This window comes from Erinaceus europaeus, chromosome 2 (assembly GCF_950295315.1).
Source record: "Erinaceus europaeus chromosome 2, mEriEur2.1, whole genome shotgun sequence".
Taxonomy (NCBI): domain Eukaryota; kingdom Metazoa; phylum Chordata; class Mammalia; order Eulipotyphla; family Erinaceidae; genus Erinaceus; species Erinaceus europaeus.
The window spans coordinates 17,471,607-17,492,037 of NC_080163.1; the positions used below are offsets into that span (position 1 = coordinate 17,471,607).

General features: G+C 43.5%; 1 protein-coding gene across 1 annotated transcript; it reads right to left on the bottom strand.

Moving 5' to 3' along the window:
- Nucleotides 1-2,366: 2,366 nt before the first annotated feature.
- On the bottom strand, nt 2,367-19,568 carry CDO1 (cysteine dioxygenase type 1). The gene is made up of 5 exons (XM_007521965.3): nt 19,058-19,568; nt 13,726-13,803; nt 10,689-10,843; nt 4,175-4,344; nt 2,367-3,167 (listed from the first exon to the last, which is right to left on the bottom strand). Exons 1-5 carry the CDS (start codon nt 19,225-19,227, stop codon nt 3,138-3,140), a joined length of 603 nt encoding a protein of 200 aa, XP_007522027.1. The 5' UTR covers nt 19,228-19,568; the 3' UTR covers nt 2,367-3,137.
- Nucleotides 19,569-20,431: the final 863 nt, after the last annotated feature.

Here is a 20,431-nt window from a genome sequence, read left to right on the forward strand (position 1 = left end):
ATAAAGAAGCAGACATCACTCTGGTACATGTGCTGCCAGGGATCCAACTCAGGACCTCACAGTTGAGAGTCTAGTGCCTCGCCAAAACACTGTACCACCTCTCAGACCACTTTTTTCCCCCTTCTCTTTCTTTTTAATTTTTATTAGATAGCACAGAAAGAAATTGAGAGAGGACAGGGAGCTAGAGAGAAGGAGAGATAGACACCTGCAGACCTACTTCACCACTAGTGAAACATCCCCACTGCAGGTGGGGAGCGAGGGGGGGGGAGGGCTCAAACCTGGGTCCCTGTGCATAGGACTATGTCCTCTTAACAGGGTGCAACACTGCTGGGCCCTGGTCGTCTTCTATTCTTACATGTAAGCGACTCAAAGTCTTGTGATGCAGGAACAGTGAATGATTACTCAGGACTTGGGTCTAGTCTTAAGAGGTCTGGAGGACTGACACTGACCTATCATAGCCTGAAGAACTATGTGTCGTGCAGCACTCACCACTGGGATCTTTTATTAGTTAGTTACAAGGTACATAGCAGGAATTTCAAAATAGCTTAAACTAAGAAAAAGCAGAACGGTTTAAGACTGTAAAAGGTGTTTACAGGAACAAATGGAATAGAAAATTCTGCAAAGGCATCCCCATTAAGTCTCTTCCAACTAATCTTCATTTTTTTTTTTTAAAGCTACTCAAATTCAACAGTGTGTGTGTGTGTGTGGGGGGTTGTTTACCAACTTTAGTGACACCAATATGAATAGTTTTTTCTCATGACTTACTACCATCGAACCAGCGTCCAATCAGCATTATTTTGCTTTAAGTTCTCTCTTGGCTCACACCCCTGAGGGAAGGTCCACAGATTTACAGCTGCAATGATATTTCCTGAGCCACAACAGGGATCAGACTGGCTGTGGCCTTAGAGCTTTGGCTCTATTGACACTTACCTGTGTTTGGAAAGTTACAGATCTCTGCCAACCATGCAGAATAATTAGGCTGGGTTGTATAAACCTGTGGTGAGTACAAGCCTGGCATGCCGAGATACCTCCCCTGGAATGATTCCCTCCATTGTAATAGCATCATTGGGGTTTTTGTTGTTGTTTGTTTCGAGGGAGCCTGAACTTTTTGCATGCATTTCGCTGCTTTGGGCCACTTTTCTCTTTTTTTCCTCTCTCTCTCTTCCTTTCTTTTGCCTCCAGTGTTATCACTGAGGCTTGGTGCCTGCAATACAAATCCACTGTTCCTGGTGGCCATTTTTTCCATTTTTTTTTTTTATTGGATAGGAAAGAGAGAAATTGAGAGAGGAGATGAAGATAGAGAGGGGGAGAGAAAGATGGACACCTGAAGACTTGCTTTACTACCTGTGAAGCCACCCCTTTGTAGGTGGTGAGTTGGAGGCTTGAACCAGGACCCTTGTGCTTTGTGTGTGCACGCCTAACCCAGTATGCTACCACCCATTTTAGGCCACATTTCTATCCAGGTAGAGAGAGAGAAAGAGAGAGACTACAGCACTGACACTTCTTCCAGTACCATAGCACCTCTTTTGTGATGCCAGGGCTTGAACCTACCTTGCAAGCTCTCTCTCTCTCCTGCCCCATTAAAAAAAACCTTCCACAGATTGAACTTTGGGGCCAAATAGTCAAGGTTGGCTAGACTTGTGAACTTACATATATGAGTGAAAGGCTGTGGTGCAAAGGCATTTTTTACTAGCTATAAGTGGATTCTCAGGGATCAGAGAGAGCACACAGCTCTTCTTAAAATTGATGTTGTTCGGGAGTTGAGCTGTAGTGCAGCGGGTTAAGCATAGGTGGTGCAAAGCACAAGGACCGCCATAAGGATCCCGGTTTGAGCCCCCAGCTCCCCACCTACAGGGGTGTTGCTTCACAAGCGGTGAAGCAGGTCTGCAGGTATCTATCTTTCTCTCCCCCTCTGTCTTCCCCTCCTTTCTTCATTTCTCTCTGTCCTATCCAACAACCAACTACAACAACAATAATAACTACAACAATAAAACAAGGGCAACAAAAGGGAATAAATAATTGATGGCGTTCACAATCAAGATGAAACTGAATTCCACCTTGGTAAGAGTGGTGCTCATGTGTACAGAGCAAAGAAAAATGCAGTGATTCCCCAGAGTGATCAGGAGAAAGGTGGCTCGTGCCCATGGAAACAGCGGTACAGGTGAAGTAAAATTCCATGGCCATCTTCCTGCCAAGGTTGTTGGACACAGTCCATGTGATACTGTACCCACCAAGGGTTTAAACTGATTGGAAAGATAAATTAAAAAGTGAAGGTTTGTAAAAAAAAAAAAAAAAACTACTTCTGGCTATATCTTAAACAGTGAATTGAAGGCGACTTTACTATTAAACAGAAAGACAACTTCAAATTGTGTTCAAATCTAGTTTTATTAAAATTCTTGGGCAACTGGGGACCAGTACTAATTCTTTGACTACAACTGTGGGAAACCTTAGACATGAATTTGCCCTTCTGCTTTAGTGTGGGTTTGGGTCCAGGTGCTATCCTAAATCCTCTGTCCTTCCATCTCATTTGCCAAGTGGAAAAGTGTCATCAGTTTCTTTAACCTACAGAAATCTGTTATTTAGAGAACAGGAACTTATAAAGTCAAGACATAAAAAAAAAAATACAAACTCAGATTGAAAAAAAAATTTCAAATATGAAGAGGCTATAAAGCATATTAGAGACATATCTATATGTAACCCTATGCATAACCAGGTAAGCCTTGGATGTCTGTGGTTTCTGGTCTCTCTTTATTGCTAACTACAGTTCAGAGACAAAAGTGCTTCCAAAAAAAAAAAAATGACAAAAACAAACAAAAAGAAAATCTTCACTGAAGCTCCCCGTCTGGTACCAACAGAAATGAGAATAAAAGCAAATAAAAGTGCCTGGTAATGGCCTTTAAAATCACTAGCCTTTTTTTTTTTTTAATTCAGTGCAATTTTTCTTCTGCAGGAGCTGAAGGGTGGCAGGAATTATTTGTTTATTTAATTGACTTATAGGTAGCATTGGCCTTCCAATAATAGATCAAAGTGCTGGCTTTTTAAGTCAATGACTAGTTAGAAAGCTAGTGGGAGGTCTTTTTGCTCAACATAAAACTTTCCTGGGATTTAAAGTAAAACTTCAGAGGGTTTGGAGCTTCTTAGTTGTTCTCCAGCGATCCTGAAGTTGTCTGTAGGAAAATGGAAAAGAAAAGAAAAGAAAAAAAAAATCTGTGTGAGAATGTTTCTGAGAGATATTCTGCCTATTCTAAGCCAGCCTGTTTTGTTAGCAGGGCCTGCAGATTCAGCTATGGCAATGGAACCCAGCTATCTTGTTTCTGTGATAAGAATATCTCTTAGGAATCAGAAGGAAGATAACAAACAGAGCACAGCAATAACTTGAGAGAATTCTCTTCTAGTTTCTCTCAACAGTTGATTTTTTTTTTTTTTAAAGATCCAAGATCATTTTCTATCTCTGAGTGTAAGCACTGTCTGTCTCTGAACACGTCAATTGCTAAAGATTAAACCCCCGCCTCTCTCAACCCTCCCCCCGTGTGGCCAGTGTACTTTACCAGAGGAAGAAAAATGCCAGACCATATGTTTGTGGACTGGACTGCTCTATGATCTTTATTTATTCTCTTTTAAGAGAGCACATGTTCTTAATCTATTCTCACTTCTCTGTGGTCTAAACAGTAATGCCATTCAAAGGAAAAGCAAGTTAATCAAAGCAGGCATATTTCTTCGCTTATGTCATCTGAATAAGATCTGAATTTATCAAAAGTCACTTATGCAAGCTATTTTTGCTGCACACCATGTTATATTAATATTATATTATATAAATAGTATATTAATTATATTTATATTATATTAAGTAATTATAATATTATATTAGCAGGTAAATTAATATAGCTTTCCCTCCGTACTTCTCTCTTACCTTAAGGTAAGCCTTTTCTTTAGGAATGAGCATATACTTTTAAGTTTCTCATACAGTTTGCATCCAATTTAAGTTGTTTTTAGAAAATGAACATATGGTCTGCAGAGTTCAAGATAAAATCTACAACATAGCAAGACCTTTTTCCCAAGCTAAGGTTTGTCTCATACTTCAAGAATGCTTAAAAAATAAGATATCCAAATGAAACTTAAAATGTCAAAAAACAATGCCTATAATGTAATGTTGAAAGAGACAAATTATACTCACAAATGGAGTCCTCATTCCAAATTTGCTATGGAATGTCATGGTGACTTTATTTTTGTGCCCTGTTCTTTGATCAAAGGCATGGCATGTGTCAAAAGGCGGACTGTATAAGTGAAGGCTCACAGCAGGCTCTGTGTGGCTAATGTTTTCTACTCGATGTAAGCCAATGGAATCTAGAAAGCCAAGAGGGAAGCAGAGATAAAACTGAGTTGACAGTGGACCTGAAGTTGTGTAGTGGCCTGAGCACTAGACTTGAAGCTATAAGGTCTTGAGTTTGATCCCCGGTACTGCATGCACCAAAGGAAAAAAAAAAAGTTTAGGGCTGGGGAGACAACATAATGGTTATACAAAAGACTTTCATGCCTGAGACTCCAGGGCCCAAGGTTCAATACCCATCACCACCATAACCCAGAGCTGAGCAGTGCTCTAGTCTCTCTTTCACTGTCTCATTAAAATAAAATAAATGTTTTACAGAAAGTGTAGTTGACATCTGGGTACAGAAATTGTGTCTTGTCACCTTAAAAGGTTAAGTCATTTTGGCACATGCAGAATTAATAGAAGTGAGTTAGAATCGAGTTTTTTGAGATAAAGAGAATAATGGATAGGTACTCTGATCTTTCTCAAAGACTTGATGCTTGCTCTAAAATGACAAAGAAAAATAAAACCTCCAAACTCAGAGATGAAGAGAACAGTGGCAGGGGGTGGAGGCGGGAAGAAACCATGAGGGTTGAAGAGACAGCATAATAGTTATACACAAAACTTTTGTGCCCAAGGCTCAAGGTTCCAGGCTTAATCCCCAGCACTACCATAAGCCAGAGATGAGTAATGCTCTGTTGTCTTTTTTTTAAAATTAAAAACATTTTTAGGGAATCAGGCGGTAGAGCAGCGGGTTAAGCGCATGTGGTACAAAGCACAAGGATCAGCATTAAGGATCCTGGTTCGAGCCCCAGCTCCCCACCTGCAGGGGAGTCGCTTCACAGGTGGTGAAGCAGGTCTGCTGGTGTCTTATCTTTCTCTCCCCCTCTCTGTCTTCCCCTCCTCTCTCCATTTCTCTCTGTCCTATACAACACTACCACCACCAATAACAACAATAACAGATGCAACAATAAAACAAGAGTCACAAAAGGGAATAAATAAATATAAAAAAACCATTTTTAACTTATTTTTATTTATTTATTAGATAGAGACAGCCAGAAATTGAGAGGGAAGTGGGCAATAAAGAGGGAGAAAGGCAGAGAGACACCTGCAGTACTGCTTCATCACTCTCAAATCTTTCCCCTGGAAGTGGGGATTGAGGGCTCAAACCAGGGTCCTTGGGCACCGTGACATGTGCGCTCAACTAGGTGAGCCACCACTCGGTCCCCCTCTCTTTTCCTCTCATTAAAATATAAATAAATAAAATATTTATAAAAGAAAACATGAATGAAAATGTAAAACTTTCAAAATAGATTTACTGTTGGGATGGAAGAGACGAGATAAGTTATTTTCTAAACCACTCAAGAGGTCAGTCAAAAAATAAGCCAGTAAGCTAGGCTATAGGACAGTGAAGAAAGCATTGGATTCTCAAACATGAGGCCTCAAGTTTGATCCCTGGCACTGTATGTGCCAGTGATGTTCTGGTTGTGGCCCTCTTCCTCTCCCTCTCCCCCCACTCCCTCTCCTTCCCCCCCCCCCCACTCATTAATGGATACACAGATCTGGGGCTAGGTGGTGGAACACCTATCACCATGCACAAAGACCTGGGTTCAAGTCCCCAGTCGCCATCTGCATGAGATAAGCTACATGAGCAGTGAAGACCTGTACATAGCTCAATTTACACCTCTGGGATGGTTTCACAGATTTGCTTCTGGAAATACGAATGAAGTTGAGAGGCCCCCCCTCCCCCAAACACAAGAAGTGGTTTCAAATTTACTTTAGGAATCTCAAATCCTTTTTTTTTTTTTTTTATGAGTTATTGACATTGAACTGCAAAAGGTTGGGTTTTGAACTGTACTGGAGGACAGCAGGGGTGGGGAGGACCAGGGATGTGTACATGAGTCTGGGGACAGAAAATAGCCTGAGGGGCTCAGGGCCAAGCCCTCCCTCATAACTTTAGGGAAGGGTTAGTTTCCAGAGCTCAGAAAAGAGGAGGTACTGCTAGGACTTGAACCTATACTATACCCAGCAAGGCAGGTACCCCACTTGGTGAGTTAACTCTTCAGCTCCTGCAAGCCTTTCTGATCCCACAGCCAACTGTTTTCATAGCTTATGAGCTAAAACCCAGGGGTGGGCAAAAGTTCAACATTCCTAAGAAATATCTGCCCTTTGTACAGAGAATTATTTGCTTCTCTAATTCAGAGTGCACATACCATCCAGTGTGCTGGGTAATTCCATAAGCAGAGATCCTACAAAAACAACTCACCTAACTTTTTTTTTTCTTTGCCACCAAGTTTATTGCTGGGGCTTGGTGGTAGCACTATTAATCCACTGTTCCCAATGGCCATTTTTTCTTTTTCTTTTCTTTTTTCCTCCTTTTTATTTTACTTGATAGGACAGGAAGAAATTTAGAGAGGGGAGGGAGGGAGAGAGAAAGACAGACAGATACCTGCAGACCTGCTTCATGGCTTGTGAAGCTTCCGCCCTGCTGGTAGGGAGCAGGGGCTCAAACCTGGGTCCTTGTGTGTGGTAATATATGCACTCAACAACTCTATCAACCCTTACAGGAGGTTCTGAGGTTTATATCTGAGTCCTACTGTTAGAAATCCCACTATCATCATCTTCATTATTTAGTCTTTGCCTTTTCTCCTTATATTCATCACGTGGATTGCAGTCACAGCAATATTGGATGCTTCAAACACTTAATGTTTCAAACAGTTCTCCCTTCCTCTACCTGGTGCTAAACATCAAACAGATCAAGTCATTCCCAGATAAAACTCTGCTGACCGCAGACAGTTCTTCTTGGAGGCCTAACCTCACTTTACTTTCCTAGGACTGCCATCTCTGTCTCCCTTCTTCCCCAAGCTAGATTATGCCTTGAGTCTTCATTGTTTGCAAAGGTCTTTCTTTTTTTTTTGCCTCCAGGGTTATTGCTGGAGCTCAGTACCTGCACTACGAATCCACTACTCCTGGAGGCCATTTTTTCTTTCTTTCTTTCTTTCTTTCTTTCTTTCTTTCTTTCTTTCTTTTTTTTTTTTTTTGGATAAGAGAAAAACAGAGAGGAGGGAGACATAGAGAGACACCTGCAGACCTGCGTCATCTCTTGTGAGTTGTTCCCTTTGCAGGTGGGGAGTCAGAGGACTGAACCCGAATCCTCGCGCGGGCCCTTGGGCTTGGTACTATGTGTGCTTAACCAGGTGTGTCACTGCCCAGTCCTCCACTTAAATCTATTTCTTTCCCTTTATTTTCCATCCCTCCTCCTGCGTCTCTTAAAAAAAATAAAATGTTTGAAAATGTGTGTGGCTATTTTTGGCTCAGGACCCAGTACAGTGGAAAAGGTGTTGGACTCCCAAGAACAGGGTACCAAGTTTGATCCCCAGCTGCCCCATTAAATAGCAGGGGACCCCTGGCTTGCTCCATTCACTGTCTCACTTGACACCTCCTGTATGTGGCCTTGGGTTTTGAAGAATCTTAACAAAAGCTTAGCTAGCCTTCAAGGTCTAATCTCTCAGAGAAGGTCACTCCAGCTGAAAGCTATTGTTCTGAAAAGCTTTGGGCTGCATTGTGAGTGGTTCAAACAATAAGACTATTCTTGGAAATCTGTTGTGATATATATCAATCCTCAAATAGGAGTTTCCTGCTATTAAAAAACCTAGCATTTTTTCCCCACTAGGGAAACAGAGAGACAGGGTGGGAGTATGGATAGACCTGTCAATGCCCATGTTCAGCGGGGAAGCAATTTCAAAAGCCAGACCTTCCACCTTCTGCACCCCACAATGATCTTTGGTCCGTACTTCCAGAGGGTTAAAGAATAGGAAAGCTATCAGGGGAGGAGATGGGATACGGACGTCTGGTGGTGGGAATTGTGCGAAGTTGTACCCCTCTTATCCTATGGTTTTGTGAATGTTCCTTTTTATAAATAAAATTTTTTTAAAAAACTAGCACTTTTGTGTTAGGTGAGTATGTATGTGCTTGCATGTGTAGGAGGTATGGGAGGGGTAGAATGTCACTAAAATCTGACCTTTGTTACTGAATTGCATTCTTAAACTAAACAAACAAGTTGAGACTAAGTATCAAGGCCAATACTGGACTTTAAGACATCAGAAATAACTTGCTTTGCCAGGAAATGGTCTGAGTTCTTTCTTATTCAACTACTTAATTGTGGTACTGGGGCTTTGCTATACATGATTTCACCATCCCAGATTAACTTGCACTCTTTTACTATTTTAGGTAGACACACAGAGAGAGACGGACAGGCAGAGAAAGAGATGATACAGTAGTGGAGTTTTCCCTGAAGCTGTGGCACTCTCACGTGATACCAGTTATTGAATCTGGTTTCAGTCATGGTTCTGGCCCCAATATTTCATATTCTCAAAGTAGAATAACATCCCAGTGATGTTCCAGGTTGGTCTTGAAATTATGCTGCTTGGGTTCAAATCCTGGCTGCTGCCACTTAAAAGCTGAGTAACCTATTGTACCACAGTTCTCTAGGGAGAACAGGGGTAGACAGCATAATGGTTATGCAAAGAGATTCTCATACCTGTGGCTCCAAAGTCCCAGGTTCAATCCCTCGTACCATTATATACCAGAGCTGAGCAGTGCTCTGGTTTAAAAAAAAAAAAAAAAAAAGTAAAGGACTCTGGGGAGAGGATGGGCTTTCAGGTAGGTCCTGATCCCTGATGGTGGAGGAGGAACTAGGCTGGGGGTGAGAGTGTTTTGCAGAAAACTGAGAAATTTTATCCATGTATCAAAAGCTATATTTACTATCAACCATTAATCCCCCAATAAAAGGGGAGAAAAACATAAAAACTATATATATCCCATGTTTTACCAGAGGAATGCTCAGCTCTGGCTTATGGTGGTACTGAGGGTTGAATTTAGGACTTATGAGCCTCAACTATGGAAGTGCTTTGGATAACCATTATACTACCCCCCCACACACACACACAATTATATACTATTGGGCACTTAGAAAAGTCATGACACATTTTTGCCTTGAAAAAATACATCACTTTTCTGACAACCCATATTATATCATCTTTCTATGTACTGGCAATATTATCTAAGTGGGGAATAAAATTTACCTGATAAATATTTGTAAGTATCCCCTTTTAGGGACAAAAACATTAATCACTCCCTTTCCTGAAAAGCTTTTGGCTCTCTCATAGAGCATTTAGGGGAAAGAATGAAGTCACGCTTAAGATATTAATATGCTTCATAAATTTACCCTAAAAATACTCTTGTGTGTTATGTGAATTATAGAAGAACAGGAATTAGATAGCATTCCTTTTCATTTCCAGAGCAAACATTTCCTAACATCAAGGCTAACATTTCTATTTTGATCTCACTTATTACATGAACCTACTTACATAAATTCATATTGTATTCTAATATTCTAATGTTCTAAGACTTGGCAGGTAAATCACTTTCCCTGGGATGCTCATCTGCAAGCATGTGTTTTTAATAAGTGTTTCCAACCCAGATGCTGAGACTTAAAAAAAAAAACAACATATATATATCCAAGTCCCACTGCTTTTACGTCATTTCTCAAGTATTTGAAACCATGCCTCCATGATTCAAGCTCAACTGCACATGTGTAAGAAACTAATATTTCCTTCTTTATTTTTAAATATTTATTTTATTTATTTATTCCCTTTTGTTGACCTTGTTGTTTTATTTTTGTAGTTATTATTGTTGTTGTCATTGTTGGATAGGACAGAGAGAAATGGAGAGAGGAGGGGAAGACAGAGAGGAGAAGAGAAAGACAGACACCTGCAGACCTGCTTCACCACCTGTGAAGCGACTCCCCTCCAGGTGGGGAGCCGGGGTTTGAACCGGGATCCTTATGCCGGTCCTTGTGCTTTGCGCCACCTGCGCTTAACCCGCTGCGCTACAGCCCGACTCCCAAGAAACTAATATTTAAGATGGGAAAAACACCAAACCTCCACTTGCCTTTAGAAGAGGGTATTATGGGGGCTGAGAGATAGCATAATGGTTATGCAAAAAGCCTTTCATGCCTGAGCCATCAAAGGTCCCAGGTTCAGTTCCCTGCTCCACTATAAGCCAGAGCTGAGCAGTGTTCTGGTGAAAAATAAAAAATTTTTTAAAAAAAGAGAAAAGAAGGAAAGGGAGTGTATCATAGGCCAGTGATGGTGCACCCAATTGTGTACACACATATGCTCAAGGACTCAGGTTCGAATCCCCACTCCCCACCAGAACAGGAGAAGTTTCACAAGCAGTGCTGCAGATCTCTTTGGATCTCTCTCCCTCTCACCCCTTCCTCTCTCAATTTCTCTCTGTCCCATCAAAATAAACACACTTTTAAAAATAGTCTTAAAAGAATGATATATACATATATTTAGAAAGGGGTATGAGATGTTACCATTGATGTAGGCACACTGGTTTTCCCTCAAGATCCTTTCAGACTTCTTGGTCATCTCATTGGATTTTTTGTCAGGCCAGGCAAATAATGTCTCCTTCAGATTTCCCTGCAGCATCTTCAGAAAGCAGTGGGAGTCTGTGTGGTCATGGATGCTGCTACATATACACAAGAGGACAACGAACTCAGTAGATGGTCCAGTACCCAGATGTGCAGCTAAGTCTGCCTCCAAGCTCTATTTTGAAGTGAACAGAAATTATCTGCATTTGTGAACTGCCTTTATAACTCCCAATTTGGAGACTTGGGATCTTTGCTCCCAGGTCCAAATTAATTTACACTGAGTTTCAAAATACCATCAGTTTGTAATCCAAGGTTCTACAGGGCAAAGTCAAAAAACATCCTCAATCTCAAATGGATAGAAGGGATTCACTTTGATATGAACAACTACAGAACAGTAAATTTTTTAATATTTATTTTCCCTTTTTGTTGCCCCCCTTTGTTGTTGTAGTAGTTATTGTTGTTGTTACTGATGTTGTTGTTGTTAGATAGGGCAGAGAGAAATGGAGAGAGGAGGGAAAGACGGGGGGGGGGGGGGGGACACACCTACAGACCTGATTCACTGCCTGCGAAGCAACTCCCCTACAGGTGGGAGCTAGGGGCTCGAACTGGGATCCTTATGCCAGTCCTTGCGCTTTGCACCACCTGTGCTTAACCTGCTGCGCTATCAACCAACTCCCCAGAATAGTTAAATTTTTTAGACTTCATACTACTACTTCGATAACAACAACACACAGAGGAACATTTTTTCTAAAAATATTTATTTATTTATTTATTCCCTTTTGTTGCCCTTGTTTTTTTATTGGGGAGCCAGGGGCTCGAACTGGGATCCTTACGCTGGTCCTTGCGCTTTGCGCCACCTGTGCTTAACCCGCTGCGTGACCGCCCGACTCCCACAAAGAAACTTTTTTTTCTACTCCAAGATAAAGCTTTTAACAGTTCAATTAAGCTGTGTTTAAACTTGATTTTATAACTATGTTAGGGAAGTTTTAGGACGGCTAGAGATAATCACCAATAATAATTGTGCTGAGGGTGAGGCAGTGGTATACCTAGTTAAGGGCACACATTAGCATGTGAAAAGGAACAGCGTTCAAACCTCCATTCCCCATTTACAGGGGGGAAGCTACAGGAGTGGTGAAGCAGGCGTCTCTCTTTCTCTCTCCCATCCTTCCCTCTCAATTTCTCTCCGTCCTATCTATTAAAAACAGAAAGAAAAAATGGTTGCCAGAAATAGTGGACTTGCAGTGCCGGCACTGAGCCCCAGCACTAACCCTGGTGGCAGTTAGAAAATAATAATAAGGGAGTTGGGCAGTAGTGCAGCGTGTTAAGCACACATGGCACCAAGTGCAAGGACTGGGCTAAGGATCCTGGTTCAAGCTTCTGGCTCCCCACCTGCAGGGGAGTCGCATGGTGAAGCAGGTCTGCAAGTGTCTACCTTTCTCTCTCCCTCTCTGTCTTCCCCTCCCCTCTCCATTTCTCTGTCCTATCCAACAACAATGATATCAACAACAACAACAATAATAACTACAACAATAAAAAAAACAAGGGCAACAAAAAAGAATAAATGAATAATAAATAAATAAATAGAAAATAATAATAATAAAATTGGGGAAAAATGGCCTCCAGGAGCAGTGGATTCATAGTGCAGGCACCAAGCTCCAGTGATAACCCTAGAGGCAAAAAAAAAGAAAAAAGAAAAAAGAAAAAAAAATCTATGTTACTAGCATTTATCTCAGATGTTGGGTTCTACTAATACATATTATTATATACTGTAGGAACTTCTCAGGGCTGAGTGGTGGTGCACTTGGTTGAGTGCCCATGTGACCACATGGGAGAACTAGATTTAAGTACCTGTGTGGTGAAGCTTCATGAGTAGTTAAACAGTGCTGCAGGCCTCTCTCTTTCTCTCTCCCTACCTCCCCCTCCCATCTCAGTTTCTCTCTGTCTCTGTCCAATTAATGTATAACATAAACTATATGAACAAAATAAATAAAATCCTTAGAAAAAAAAACAAGAGAAAGAACTTTTTAAAATGCAGAGTCCGGCTAAGGACTTGTAAACTACTTTCAAACTACTACTGAGAATAAATGAAAATCAACTCCACATGAGAAAATAAACACAACTTTCCAAAATCTTTTAAAGTCATGTTCCCTTTTTCCCATCAAAAGTGGACCTGAATTGTTTTTTTCCATTCTCAAAGATCCGATAAGGAACCGGCTGTTTAAAGAGAGAACAGTATTCACTTGTTAATAAGACTTACAAACAAGTAAACTCGAGACAATGAAAGAAACCAAGTTTCCAAGAATGGGTATTTGGCTTCTTCATATATGGAAAGTAAATAATGACCTTGAAGAAACAAAGAATTGCCCTCAATTTGTGAATTGCTTTTGTAATTACAAATCTGGTGGTTTTGGTCCCATAGCAGTTTACAAGATTCAAAGCATCACAAAAGTCAAGTGTGAGTGCAAAGCCAAATAAAGTTTAACTCCCTGGGAAACGGTTGGGGGGGGACTGAATATTTTTATTATTATTATTATTGGATATAGACAGAGAAATCCAGAGGGAAGGAGACAGACAGGGAGAGAGCAAGAGAGAGACACCTACAGCCCTGCTTCACCACTTGTGAAGTTTTCCCCTTGCAGGTGGGGGCCAGGGGTTTGAACCTGGATCCTTGCACACTGTGACATGTACACTCAGCTAGGGGCACCACCGCCTGGCCCCAAGACTGGATTTTTAAGTTGGTTATTTACCTCTAGTGATTAATTACTCATGGGGGCGGGGTGTGGTGGTGGCTTTGATATATATGAGATAAGTTTAACCCCTTCATGCTAGATTTTTGTTGGGATAAGGGGACTTGGTGAGCAATTATTACAAAATGAGGTATGGTAGTACTTGCCAGACTTGTGGCCAACTTGGCACTATACTTTCCTATGCTGGAATAGCTACTCTTCAAAATATTTATGGATAAACAATTGTATATTACCTGCCATGTCCTTCACCCCAACATAGAATCATCAGATTAAATTTTCCATTTCCTTGATCCACAAGATTTCGGGTGTACCTGAAAGAGAACAGTGTTCAAAGCCTGAGTTTGGTCGATGAAACTAGCACTGGAAAATATAAATGTTATCAAGTATCACTCATTTACACATATTAATATCTTTACCTCTAAGCAACAATGTATTAGCTGTAACACTGACTTACAGAATTTTTAGAAATCTAGCACAAGTGCAGAATATTTGACGAGCAGTTCATTGTGGACATTTACAATTTTTAGATCATTGTCTATGGCATAGAAAAGACAATAGATTAAAACAAAAAGAAAAATCCTTGGTTTTCCATGTCACAGTCTCAAAAGTGATGTAAAAGAAAAACTTTCTCACAGAAGGTAATTGCAAAATGCAGTACTGTTCTATTGCTGTTGTTTCCCCCATCTTTGTAGCCAAAGCAGAATGTGAGAAACAAAGTTACAATATATAGCTGTACCAATCTTCCCCTTAGCTCAGATGCCAACTGGATCAAACAAAACACAGTTGCAATGAGAAGTTGAAAATTCCTTCACAAATAGGGAGAAGAGGCCTAAGGGCCAGAACAAAGGAATCTACTTCAGGGAAGTAATTAACATTAAATTAGGAAGAGAGGAGAAATAAGTAATTGGCAGTAACAACCACCAAATCAAATCAACCATAATTAGACAGACCATCTGGGAAAGAAAAAGAATCAACTGTAAAGATTATCTTGGCCCAGCAAGGACAACTGTCAACCTTTAATTCGTTAAGTTTGATGTGTAGGACATTCATTTACAATGTCAGTTCAGTCTTATGGTGGTGCCAGGGACATTAGAGACTCCAAGACAAAGAAAGTCTTCTGCATATCACCTCACCTACACTGCCATCTAATTTTTTAATTTAATTAATTTCTTTCTTAGCCAGAGCACTGTTCAGCTCTGAGGCCTCAGGCATGACCATTATTCTCCCCTATCACCTAAGACTGTTTTTTTTTCTTCATTTTTTTTATTTAAGAAAGGAGACATTAACAAAACCGTAGGATGGGGGGGGGGGGGAGGGTACAATTCCACACAATTCCCACCACCCGATCTCCATATCCCATCCCCTCTCCTGATAGCTTTCCCATTCTCTATCCTGTTGTTTTTAAAGGTACTTTGTTCATAAGGTCATCAACTCACTTAAATCTTTCAAGCCCCTTCACTGCTCTCCTCTCTCCAGTCCCGGGCCACTTAATTAGCTAGACCATTTTATTTTATTTTATTTTATTTTATTTTATTTTACTTTATTTTATTTTACTGACTTTTTTTTTTTTTTAGTCACCAGAGCTTCACCAGTCTGGGCTTTTCCAGAAAGAGGTGGAAACAGATGGGGGATGAGGAGGAGGGGGGACCATAGCATAATGATTATGCAAAAGATTTCTATGTCTGAGCCACCAAAGGTCCTAAGTTCAATTCCCCCTGTACTACCATCAGCCAAAGCTGAACTGTACTCTGGAAAACAAACAAAAAAAGGGTTTGAGCCTTGCACATTGTACCATGCATGCTTTACCAGGTGTACCACCACCTGCCTCCCACCCCAGAAACTATTCTTTTTTTAATATCTATTTACTTATTCCCTTTTGCTGCCCTTGATTTTTCATTGTTGTAGTTATTATTGTTGTTACTGATGTCATTGTTGTTGGATAGGACAGAGAGAAATGGAGAGAGATGGGGAAGACAGAGAGGGGGAGAGAAAGAGAGACACCTGCAGACCTGCTTCATCGCTTGTGAAGTGACTCCCCTGCGAGTGGGGAGCCGGGGGCTTGAACTGGGATCCTTATGGCAGTTCTTGGGTTTGGTGCCATGTACGCTTAACCCACTGTGCTACCTCCCAACTCCCCCCCAGAAACCTATTCTATGCAATCATTATCATGGGATTTCTGTGCCTTCTCCTTACTCCCCCAACCCTGAACTATGCTCACTTTCCTAATGAGTTATTCTTCAAACAGTTAAGAAGCAGATCAGTTGCTGGCATTCAAAATGGTTCAGTGCTGGTCAATCAAATTCAAAGCACCTGAAAATGCCCCAGTCCTAAAGATCAAGAACCTTGACACATTACCCTGGTCGATTACTTTCCTTGGCTAATCATAAAATCAAAGCAGAAGCAAATTCACCAGAAGGGCAATATGTTTACAGCATTTTAAATAATACTTTATTCCCTTTCTTTTAATTTTTACTTATTTATTATTAGATAGAGACAGAGAGGGGAGGGAGAGATAGAACAGGAGAGATACAGAGAGACACCTGCAGCCCCGCTTCACCATTCATGAAGCTTTCCCCCTATAGGTGGGGACCAGGGGCTTGAACCAGGGTCCTTGTACATTGTAATATGTATGTTTAACCAGTTGTGCCACCACTTGGCCCCTGTTTATGGGGAATTTTGCTGGGGTTTAGAGTCTGGACTCTGGAGGATTAATGCTAACTTGATTCGAGGATCCTGTTTGACAGAAGTTAAAACCTTGTGCAGGAAATCCAACCTTTATTTTATTGTCTACCACCTAGGGTCAGTCAACTAAGGCAGGCAGCTAGTTCAGAGGGCTATGGTAAAGTTCACAAGTTATTGCTTGTTGGAAAATGACCACAAGTGCTCCTGGGCCCCAGAGCAAGTCCTCAGTTAACCTGGACCAAGTGGCACACTTCAAAACTAGACCCTGGCATGAAAATCCAATCTCCTGAGATCCCTGGTGCAATCCCATCACCATGCCAGAGTGTTGCTTTGGCTTGTCTCTCTCTCTCTCCTCTGCCTCCACAGAAACTTTCTTTCTCACATGCCATGGATAAACATTATATAAAAAGAATGAGACATGGGGGTTGGGCGGTGGTGCTGCGGGTTAGGCGCACGTGGTGCAAAACGCATGGGGATCCTGGTTCAAGCCCCCTGGCTCTCCACCTGCAGGGGCGTCCCTTTATGGGCAGTGAAGCAGGTCTGCAGGTGTCTATCTTTCTCTCCCCCTCTCTGTCTTCCCCTCCTCTCTCCATTTCTCTCTGTCTTGTCCAGCAGTAAATGACATTAACAATAACAATAATAACCACAAGAAGGCTACAACGACAAGGGCAACAAAAGGGGGGAAAATGGTCTCCAGGAGCAGTGGATTCATGGTGCAGGCACTGAGCCCCAGCAATAACCCTGGAGGCAAAAGAGATAGAAAGGAAGAGATACGAAGAGACACCTGTAGCCCCGTTTCACCACTCATGAAGCTTTCCCCCTACAGGTGGGAACCAGGGGCTTGAACCAGGGTCCTTGTACATTGCAATATGTATGTTTAACCAGTTGTGCCACCACTTGGCCCCTGTTTATGGGGAATTTTGCTGGGGTTTAGAGTCTGGACTCTGGAGGATTAATGCTAACTTGATTCGAGGATCCTGTTTGACAGAAGTTAAAACCTTGTGCAGGAAATCCAACCTTTACTTTATTGTCTACCACCTAGGGTCAAAAAAAAAAAAAAAAAGAATGAGACACTGCTGGATTTCCTGGTAGGTACAGAAGAACCCTGCCACAAAGTGGGTTTACAGGAACCAAAGGAATATTCTAGACACATCTGGCAAGTGGAGAAGATAGGATTCAAAATTTTGTTTATTTTGGTGGACCCAGGGCCTAGCACATACATGATTTCACCACGCTGGACCATCCTTTTGATTTGTAGAGACAGAGATGGAGACAGAAAGAGAAGGAGAACCACACCAGAGCCATGGTAGCATTTGCACGTGGAGCCTGGGGCTCAAACCAGGGCAGTGCATGGCAAGGCAGGTAGGTGCCCCACTCGACGAATTCTCTCTAGCCTGAAAATAGCAACGTACATAGGTTTAACTTTATGTCAAACTCTAAAGTACAATGAAAACAGCAGCACCAGATTTGGCCCAGCCTCTATCACCTTGAAGGAAATTTTGATTTCTCTCATGCTCTCTCTCAGACCAAACCATCTGCTTTCTCCATTTCTATAAATAATAATAATAATAATAATAATAATAATAAAAGCAGCACCTGAAACTTGCATACCCAAGGCTCTCAGTCCCATCATGGTGCAAAGTCTCAGAGTGGCACTATTGTTTTGTTCTCTTCCTCTCTCTCATGTGAATGAACACCTCTCTCTCTCTCTCTCTCTTACTCTCTCTCTCAACAAAATAAACTATTAACCAACCAGTCATTGCAATAAAATATGGCCAAACCCACCAGGTGACTAACAGAAACGAGTCCCAAGGAAAATGGTACTTTCTCTTTCAGCTATCTCCGTACCATAAACCCAATCAACCATCTTTCTGGTTGCCTGCCATCCTGGGACTAAACCTCTCTCTCTCTAATGATGATAAAATTGTATACTTGCCCTACAGCCTTGTTGGATTCTTTTCTTACTGACTCACAGCCTACAGGGCATCTCTCCGTAGCAGCGCACCTCTGTTAACAGCAGCGGTCTAGTAACTGTCATGCCAGATCGGCAGGAGGAAAGACAAAGAGAACAAGAGGCCTGGGGACTGAAGGAGCTCGAGCTCTGAACAGAACCAGTAAAAATGACAATGGGACCCAGCAGAACCCTGCAGCCCTGGAAATTAAATCGGTTTGGAAGGGGGCAGCATAAAGGAGAGACGTGGACGACCCCAAGATGTTGTTTTATGTTAGAGGAAAAGAAAAAAAAGCCAGCAGGCAGATACCATGATCACTGACCAAGAGGAGAGAGAGAGAGAACTAGCTTCGGGCAATTGCACCAGCCAGCAGCTCCCCTACGTCGTGAGTCGTGAGGGCTGGTGTGAGTGTCTCCTGGAAGCCCCCAGTTAGTGCAGCCGGGTGGTTACTCACAGCGCGGGAGTAATAGGGAGGACCCTGATGCATTGGGGCCACCAGGTCCCCAGGGGCCTCTCGGAGCGCTGTGTAGAAAGGCCTCGCTCAAGGAAGGCATAGCTCCCGGACCAGGGAACAGAGGGAGGAAGGATGTGGTTTTGAAACTGGGCAGAAAACTTAGCAGCTGCACGGTGGCCTCCTTCAGGGAAGCCGGCCAGCAGAACTCACCTTCGGCTCGAAGCGCGGGGCGTCCGCGAGCAAGGAGGCGCCGCGCCCAGGTACCGACTGCGCGCATGGGGCGCAGGGTGGGAGCACAGGGCGCCCCGATCCTCCGGGACCCAGGTCTCCCCTTCCCAGCCCCCGCCCCCAGGTCCTCCCTCCAAGCCCCCATCACCGGTGCAGACCCCCCACCCTCCCGGTCTCTCCTTGAGCCTCGAAGAGGCCCGAGCCCGGAGATGCGGGCGTGCGTGCGTTGCAGGGCTGGTGCGCGCTCACCTGTACTGGTCGAACTTGGCGTAGAGCGCCCACTCGGCGGGGTCGCTCTCGTAGGCTTCCAGGACGGCCTGCACCTCCTCCACATTCACCTCCTCGCCCGCGAAGAGCTGGTGCAGGACGCGGATCAGCTCGGCCAGCGTGCGCGGCTTGAGCAAGGCGGTCTGCTCCATCGCCGAGGGCTGCTGCGGGGCTACTGCGGGGCGGACGCAGGAGCCGCGAGGGGGAGCCCGGCCGCCGGCTGCGCAGCTCCGCTAGCGCGCGCGAGACCCGAAACCCGAGACCCGAGAGCCGGAGAGCCCGGGACGCGCGCGGCGCTGCGGCGCGAAGAGACCTGCTTGGCCGGGCCGCGCGCGCGCTCTGGTCCCCGGGAGAAGCGGCTCAAGCTCTGCCCTGCGGGGCTCGCGGGCTGGCGCGCTTCTTAAGCTCCCGGAGTCCGCAGGAATGTACCAACGCCCCCTCCGGGGGTGGGGACAGGCGGGAGCAACCGGGGGAGGCTGGCGGAGGTGGCACGAATGTGCGCTCCAGGCCCACGCCCACCGGGCCCTTTTCTCCTGCAACCCTGCCCTCGTGTGGGGGGACTTTAGGAACCTCGCACCCCGCCACACCCTATTCTAAGCAGGACCTTTTGAGCCGCCTCTCCCAGCGCCCCCCCCCCCCCCCCGCCTCGGTAACAGAAGGGAGGTTAGGCTCTGAGGTTGCAATCTGAGGGTGGAGACACAGGTGCTTGGTCAAGAATGAAGCCCAGGAATATCGGTTTGGCGGGGTGGGGGTAGGGGTGGGGGTGGGGGTGGGGGTGGCTCTCAGGAAGGGAGGGAGAAGGGATCCTTCCTTGCAAGGAGCTGAGGAATTGTGACAGAAGATTGGGGGTGGAGGGAAGGATTCCACGAAAGTGCATTGTATTGAAAACTAGGAGAGTGTTGTTTGAAGACTTCTGGTAATACAAGGAAACTTGTTTCTGTGTTGTGCATAGAAACTTTTCTTTCTTTCTTTTTTTTTTTTGCCTCCAGGGTTATCGCTGGGGCTTGGTGCTACGAATCCTGGAGACTATTTTTCCCATTTTGTTGCACTTGTTTTTGTTATTGTTGTTGGATAGGACAGAGAGAAATCAAGAGAGGGGTAGACAGAGAGAGGAAGAGAAAGACACCTGCAGACCTGCTTCACTGCTTGTAAAGCGGCCCCCCTGCAGGTGGGGATTGGAACCTGGATCCCTAAGCAGGTCCTTGAGCTGCTTATATATGTGCGCTTAACCGGTTGCGCTGCCACCTGGTGCCCTAGAAGTGCAATTTTTAGGAACAAACACACTAAATACGACTGAAAAGAGAATGTGAAAAGCAGTAGAAATGCCGGTACATACTCTCTTTACATTATAAACAG

Bases quoted from the DNA above. Each gene is read 5' to 3' on its own strand.
- CDO1 (XM_007521965.3), bottom strand. From the start codon at position 19,227: ATGGAGCAGACCGCCTTGCTCAAGCCGCGCACGCTGGCCGAGCTGATC. The intron at 10,844-13,725 runs GTAATATACAAT...GTGTATATGTAG, and splicing joins TGGGGTGAAGGACATGGCAG to CAGCATCCATGACCACACAG. The intron at 4,345-10,688 runs GTAACATCTCAT...TTGGCTTTCTAG, and splicing joins CCAGTGTGCCTACATCAATG to ATTCCATTGGCTTACATCGA.